The 7,270-nt window shown below is 38.9% G+C and overlaps 2 protein-coding genes and 1 long non-coding RNA gene across 3 annotated transcripts; 2 read left to right on the forward strand and 1 right to left on the reverse strand.

Moving 5' to 3' along the window:
• Positions 1-949: 949 nt before the first annotated feature.
• On the forward strand, positions 950-3,671 carry LOC141615211 ((+)-neomenthol dehydrogenase-like). Its single transcript, XM_074433677.1, has 5 exons — positions 950-1,060; positions 1,157-1,400; positions 2,516-2,593; positions 2,684-2,875; positions 3,077-3,671. Exons 1-5 carry the CDS (start codon positions 1,035-1,037, stop codon positions 3,452-3,454), a joined length of 918 nt encoding a protein of 305 aa, XP_074289778.1. The 5' UTR covers positions 950-1,034; the 3' UTR covers positions 3,455-3,671.
• LOC141615244 (uncharacterized) lies at positions 1,425-6,191 on the reverse strand. Its single transcript, XR_012529753.1, has 3 exons — positions 6,090-6,191; positions 5,895-5,992; positions 1,425-2,408 (listed from the first exon to the last, which is right to left on the reverse strand). It is a non-coding gene; the product is annotated as an uncharacterized LOC141615244 (long non-coding RNA).
• LOC141615199 (salutaridine reductase-like) lies at positions 4,222-7,014 on the forward strand. Its single transcript, XM_074433673.1, has 5 exons — positions 4,222-4,590; positions 5,341-5,584; positions 5,999-6,076; positions 6,177-6,368; positions 6,491-7,014. The coding sequence occupies exons 1-5, from the start codon at positions 4,520-4,522 to the stop codon at positions 6,866-6,868; spliced, it is 963 nt and encodes a 320-aa protein (XP_074289774.1). The 5' UTR covers positions 4,222-4,519; the 3' UTR covers positions 6,869-7,014.
• The last annotated feature ends 256 nt before the right edge of the window (positions 7,015-7,270 follow it).

The following is a 7,270-nucleotide window of genomic DNA, read 5'->3' on the forward strand; positions in this document are numbered from 1 at the left end:
GATTATTAACATGTGCCCTAAGGGCACACATTAGAAAAACTCTTGAAAAAATGATGTTATATTAATTTATATAATTATTATCAGTGTAGCCTAAATTAAGAACATTATCATATACTAACGGATCAATTGATGAAAATACTTTTTAATGTTGCACTTTTTAAAACTTAACATCTTATTAAAAGTTTTTTAAAACTTAATACCTTAATGTGCATATCATACATATCATTCACATTTTGGTACCTTAAGTGGATTTAGACCAAAAAAAATAGAATATTACGGTCATTTTTTAAAGACATGGCAAAGTATTTAGGATGCATTTCGTTCACATTTTCAACCTCTTTCATTCCCTCTTATAACTACAAGTAGACCTGTCAAAACCTGACCCGACCCAAAAACCGACCGTAACCTAACCCGTAAATAACCCGCAAATAACCTGGTTTTTTCAAGCCGAACACGAAAGATACCCGAACCCGTTTTGACCCGTAAAAAAAAGGTCGAAACCCGACCCGTAGCGGGTTGACCGTTGGGTCAAGACAATATATCTTCCTTAAAATACACAATGTCTTATATGTATTGACTTATATTTTTTTAAGGAAAGATATGTATATATGCGGTATGTATGTCACATACATCATTACCTCAAATCACGTGTCACGTCATCACCTCGAAGTGTGTCTCATATTGTCACTTTCACCGTAGTACCTTGAACCGTATTCCATGTTAGCACTGCTTGACACCTCATCACCTCGGACCACATGTCACGTCATCACCTCGAAATGTGTGCCACGTCGTCCCTTTCGCTAGTACGTCGAACCGCATTCCACGTTAGCACTGTCACTTCATCACCTCAAACCAGGCAAATTATCGTAATTAACCAACCCGAGCTAAAGAAATGACCAGGCTAACTCGACCGCAAGTGACCCAAACCCGACCCGGACCCGAGCTAAAGAATCATCATCATTTATACACCCCACTTGAACTTACTTCGTAGAAAATCTCACTAAATCACTTGAGGCACTAAGCTTATTATAGGAATGGCATCTAAACAAAAATATGAGAGGCAAATTCACTTGCCCAAATCTACTGTATTATTTACGTAGCTAATTCATAAAGATGTGTAATAAGTAACAACTAACAAACATGTCTATAATTGCAGGATTGCGGTTGTGACCGGTGCTAATAAAGGAATAGGATGGGAAATTGTCCGGCAGCTTGCGACCGCCTCGGTGACGGTGGTTTTGACGGCTCGAGACAAAGAAAGAGGAGAGAAGGCCACCTTAAAGCTTCACAACTTGGGTCTTACCAATGTTGTGTTCCATCAGTTGGATGTAACTGATTCTAATAGTATCACCTTCTTAGTTCATTTCATTGAGACCAAGTTTGGGAAACTAGATATTTTGGTATGTTTTCTTTCACTTGTTTTTGGACTTTTTAATGTGGATCTAGATTTATAGAAATGGACCGAGACCGTCTTATCCTATTTGTGCTAGTCATCAGTTTACCTTTGCATTTCGCGAAAATGTTACTAATATGGCTCAATGCATTCTGTTTTTGTCTTTTGTGTGTTACTTGACTAGTAAGGTTAAGACGGATATGTCCGTCTTAAATGAGAATTTGTGAAGAGCTTATATTGGTTTAGTATTGAATTTTTATAACATTCGAGCAAAACCAAATTGGAAAAATGTTAGTTTTGGCTGATGATTTGGGTGAAGATGTTCGTGACTAGACCATTGTTCTCTTTCATCAAGTTTCGGATACCTAATGGAAATCGCTCCTTAGTTGTTCTCTATTAAGAAACTATTACTCTATGTTGTATCTTATTCGGTTTTACATTGTAGTATTTCAGTATGGCTCTAAGAGCCATATTACTAGAATGTAAGATTTTTTCGCACTACAAAAAAAAAAATTCGAAAAATCTTGGGGAGTGCCAAATATGCAAGATAGCAAATTAGTCCGACACAGAACAATCTGAGACTAGGAAATTCAAGAATTCACAACTTCACGTTATATATGATAGATGAACCATCTCAACCAAAACCTTAAGGTGATGGTTGAGGTCCAACTATTATAAATATTCCTATTACGCTCCCTCACTCAAATGCCCGTTGGGCTTGAAGAGTGGTTAATTGTGCACCGGCTCCCCCGTATCGCGTAAGTTTTGAGGTTGCCAGGATTCGAACCCGTGACCTATGGTCACACTGGCTCTGATACCATGATAGATGAACCATCTCAACCAAAACCTTAAGGTGATGGTTGAGGTCCAACTATTATAAATATTCCTATTAATATATGGTAGCTGAATCCATGTAACTTTCCGACTGTTTTTACTGCTGGCAAAAAATAAGGTATAGAAGTGCAGAATTGACCTAGTTATTACCCAAAAACAATCAAACCCGAACTGATTTGTACTCTACTTGATATGTGCACACCTGAATGACCCGACCTGAATACCAGTATAGCAGGTCTACTTGTGTGTGCGTGCTTGTGGTAGCTGATGATACATTACTGCCTACAGGTGAATAATGCAGCCCACTGTGGTATGCAAGTAGACGAAGAAGGATTAAAGGCCTTAAGTATTACTCCGCAAACCTGGGTAATGTTCATACAGCATGGGTGTCTCTCGTAGTTTCTTTCCCAAGGGATGAATGCCTAACAAAACTCGCCTTTTTTCTGTCTCGAGTAGAAATCTGAAGCAGCCAACTTGCTGCCACGCCTGAATGAATTGGAGAAGACTACTTATGAGACAGCAGAAGAATGCTTCAACATAAATTATTACGGCGTGAAAAGGGTCATTGAAGCTTTTCTTCCATTGCTTGAGCTTTCTGCTGTCGGAGCAAGGATCGTAAATGTTACCTCTCTAAGTGGAGAATTACAGGTCAGTGCCCTTAAAATTCATTGCTGTTTTCGTAATTACATGACATTCAAAAATAATCGCTTTTCATTTCCACCACGGGTAAAGTTGTTGTCTCGAGATGACCTGGCCCATGCCCACCTGAATAACTTGTTTGGGAGGTTTACTGTCTCTGTTGCCTTCGGTTGTCGAATTAATACTAAATCCCAAGTTTTTTTTCTGCAGAGAATTCCAAATGATCAGATCAGAAACGAATTTGCAAATATAGAGACCCTAACAGAGAACAGAATTTGTGAAATACTGCAGAAGTTTCTCGAAGATGTGAAACAAGACGCACTGACAGCCAATGGATGGCCCTTACTGATGCCTGCCTATGTAATTTCCAAGACAGCACTCAATGCCTACACCCGACTGCTGGCGATAAAACACGAGAGGATGTACATAAACTGTGTGCATCCTGGCCATGCTGATACTGATCTGGCATGGCATACAGGACCGATGACTCCAGAAGGCGGCGCTAAAGCGCCTGTCAGATTAGCATTGCTCCCTGACGGTGGTCCCACAGGACGCTTCTTCAATGAGATGGAAGAAGCTGCTTTCTGAGCTCGTGGGAACGGGGAGGATAACAGAATGAACATTAGATGCTTTATTGATAGCATGAGCAAAATAAATTTATGTTTAGCTTCGGAAAAAATGAACTGATTCCATGACAACAGACATTCTAGTATTCTATCAACTGTCTTAAAAATTCTTGGTGTCTAAAAATTATCAAAAGATACATCGCAGAGTCAAAAATAAAAATTCCGTCTCATTTTCGGTACCCTACTTTCTCAAACTATTTGTGTTACCTTAGCTAACTTCGACTTATTTTCACTGTATATCTATTTCAATCACTATGCATAAGTTACTAACCAGAAAGCTAGGGGTGTTCATCCAATGGTCCGGACTAAAGATCGGACCGGACCACGCAATTTGGTCTGGAGCAGATCGGGCCATACTTTATTTTAATCCGGTTCTGGATCAAACCGAACGGACCACGGAAGCTATTATCTAACCAATTGGAATGTAAATATTTTTTTGGTAACAAAAAAGAGTGGTAAAAGGTTTCTCGTGGTGACGTTCGCGTACACCATGTCCTTTCTCGCTCTCGGATGGCCGACACTTTTACCAAAGGACTTCCATCAGTCCTATTTGATGGTTTTCGAGAAAGTCTCAACATTCGTCCTCCTCCCTTTCCGACTGCGGGGGGTGTTGGATATGGAATTTTTTTTTTTTTTTTTTTTTTTTGACAACTGTAAATAAAGGTTCTACAATTTCATTGCATGACGGGCCAAGCCATGTGCAATGATATTGAGGTGCCTAGTAATAAAAACAAAAACTAAACAATGAAAAGAAGCATAGTGGGAATTCATATCCTGTAAGATATCCTTTATGGTATGGCTTGCTCTCTCCAGGCCTCATATCTGCAAAATCAATTGGAGACAGTCAGACGCCACTTGTAGATGCAGAATAGCCTTATCCTCTGCCCATTTTAAAACCTACCGTCCTTAGCCACAACCATCCCATTAGAGTCATACCCCACCCATCCCGCTCCCGCATTGTAGCTTTTTTTCCCAACTAGCATCAACCTTCACCCGTGTTACCCTACATTGATTACTATTTCCAACAATGAAGACCGGATGGCCGTTCTTAACTGCTACAGTATCCTGCGAAAGCACCGCCGTCCCCATCTCAGCAAGGTAATGAAACTTTTCCTTTCTCTCTGCCTCCATCCGGATCCCCCTGAGACTGTGCTCAATGTTCATGGCGACTGACTGAAAGAGAACATGTGTTGGGATTGAGTCCCCTCCAAAGATCGTATTATTACGAAGAGTCCATATGCCCCAAAGCGTAGCCAGAAACCTAAGAACCCTCTGCTCACCTTCTTGGAGATTTTGTAAGAACCTTAGCCAGTTAATAATCCAATCTCCAATTTTGATCATTTCTGATCCCTCTGTTCTGATTCCTAAGTCTTGATATGGAATATATTTGGTAAATAATGTAATAATCTGTTTCTCTATTTGTAGCAACTAATTAGGTATGTTATCGCTTGTAATTAGGCTACGATATCTCGCAAATAGGTGTCCAAATACTGATGAAGTATCTCAATAGAGCATTACATTCCTTCAATATACACACTATTTTATGCAGGTAGTAGGTTCCTTGAATTTACATCAAACTAGCTTACCGTGTAAAGTTGTACAGGCATATATATAGAGAAATTTATAAATGATCTTTTAAATTCTTTCAAAAGTTAACACAAAATACTATAAAGTTACTAGTATTTAGTCTGAAGAATCAGAAGAGTAACAAATTAATAATCACTTGGAAAAGCTTAAGCATGGACTCTAATAAACAAGAATATGAGAGGCAAATTCATTTAACAATCTAATGTATCATTTACTATTTAATTAAAGATGTGTAGTAACAAACAAGTTTATAATTTACAGGATTGCGGTCGTGACTGGTGCTAATAAAGGGATAGGATGGGAAATTGTCCGTCAGCTTGCGACTGCTGAGGTGACGGTGGTTTTGACAGCCAGAGACAAAGAAAGAGGAGAGGAGGCCACCTTAAAGCTTCACAACTTGGGTCTCACCAATGTTGTGTTCCATCAGCTCGATGTAACCGATTCTAATAGTATCACCTCCTTGGCTCATTTCGTTAAGGCTAAGTTTGGGAAACTAGATATATTGGTATGCTTTCTTTCATTGTTTTTTCGGGAATTCTATGTTGTACCCGTTAAGTTTGAATTTCTATGTTTTACCTCGACCTTTCTTATATTCTACATTGTATTTTAAATAATTTGTACAAAACCAAATTGAAAAGTCTTTAATAAATGAGGGGGGAACAAATATGCAAGATAGCAAATTAGTCTGACAGAGAAAAGTTTGAGACTCGGAAATTCAAGAGTTCACGTGTTAGCTATGCTAGATAAATCCATGTAACTTTCCGTCTGTTTTTACTTTTTACTGCTGGCAGAAAAAAAAAAAAAAAAAAAAAAGCCTTGATATACGCAGACCTGAATGACCCGACCTGAATACCAGTATGGCAGGTCTACTTGTGTGTGTGTGTGCTTGTGTTAGCTGATGCTGCATCACTGTCTGCAGGTGAACAATGCAGGTTACGGTGGAGTGCTAGTAGACGAAGAAAGATTAAAGGCCTTAAATATTACTCCACAAACCTGGGTAATGTTCATACCTCGGTGTACTGACGTACTGTCTCTCGTAGTTTCTTTTTCCCAATTGATGAATGCCTAACAAAACTCCCTTTTTCTGTCTCGAGTAGAAATCTGAAAAAGACAACTTACTGCCTCGCCTGAACGAGGTGATGAAGATTACTTATGAGACAGCAGAAGAATGTTTAAACATAAACTATTACGGCGTGAAAAGGGTCACTGAAGCTTTTCTTCCATTGCTTGAGCTTTCAGCTGTCGGAGCAAGGATCGTAAATGTCTCCTCTATCGCAGGAAATTTATCGGTCAGTGCCCTTGAACTATCATTACAGGAAATTCAAAAACAGTTTTATCTTTTTCCGCCAGATGAAGTATTTCCATTCTGTTATCGCAATAAAATACTAAATAATCAATTTTTTTTCTGCAGAGAATTCCAAGTGATCAGATCAGGAACGAATTTGCAGATATAGAAACCCTAAAAGAGGAGAGAATTCATGAAATACTGCAAAATTTTCTCGAAGATATGAGACAAGATGCACTGATAGCGAATGGATGGCCCTCACGGTTACCTGCCTACGAAATTTCCAAGACAGCACTGAATGCCTACACCCGACTGCTGGCGAAAAAGCACCAGAGGATGTACATAAACTGTGTGCATCCTGGCCAGGTTGATACTGATCTGTCAATGCATAGTGGACCCATGACCCCAGCAGAAGGCGCTTTAGCGCCCGTCAGATTGGCATTGCTCCCTGACGGTGGTCCCACAGGACGCTACTTCAATGAGATGGAAGAAGCTGCATTCTGAACTCCTGGGAATGAGGAGGATAACAGAATGAACATTAGATGCTTTATTGGTATCATGAGCAAAATAAATTTATGTTTAGTTCCGGAGAAACTGAACTGATTCCATTAAAACAGACTTACTGGTATTCTACCAACTACTCTTTAAAATTCTTCGTGTCTAAAAATTATCTAAAGATTCATCGCATAGAGTCAAAAAAAAAATTCACGTCTAAAAATTATCTTAGGTATGAAACTTGAAAAAAATTATGTTATATTAGTATCTCGGTAATTCTTCAGTAATATTCCGTAAAACCATCCTAGTAGTACTTGTGTATGTGAAAAAGTAGTCCAAAAAGATTTGTTTTATGATATTTTTGTGTGAGATTGCCTTCCACGAGTACTTATGTTTATTTGTTTTGATCAG

Source organism: Silene latifolia, chromosome 1, assembly GCF_048544455.1.
Source record: "Silene latifolia isolate original U9 population chromosome 1, ASM4854445v1, whole genome shotgun sequence".
In the NCBI taxonomy this organism is placed as follows: Eukaryota; Viridiplantae; Streptophyta; class Magnoliopsida; order Caryophyllales; family Caryophyllaceae; genus Silene; species Silene latifolia.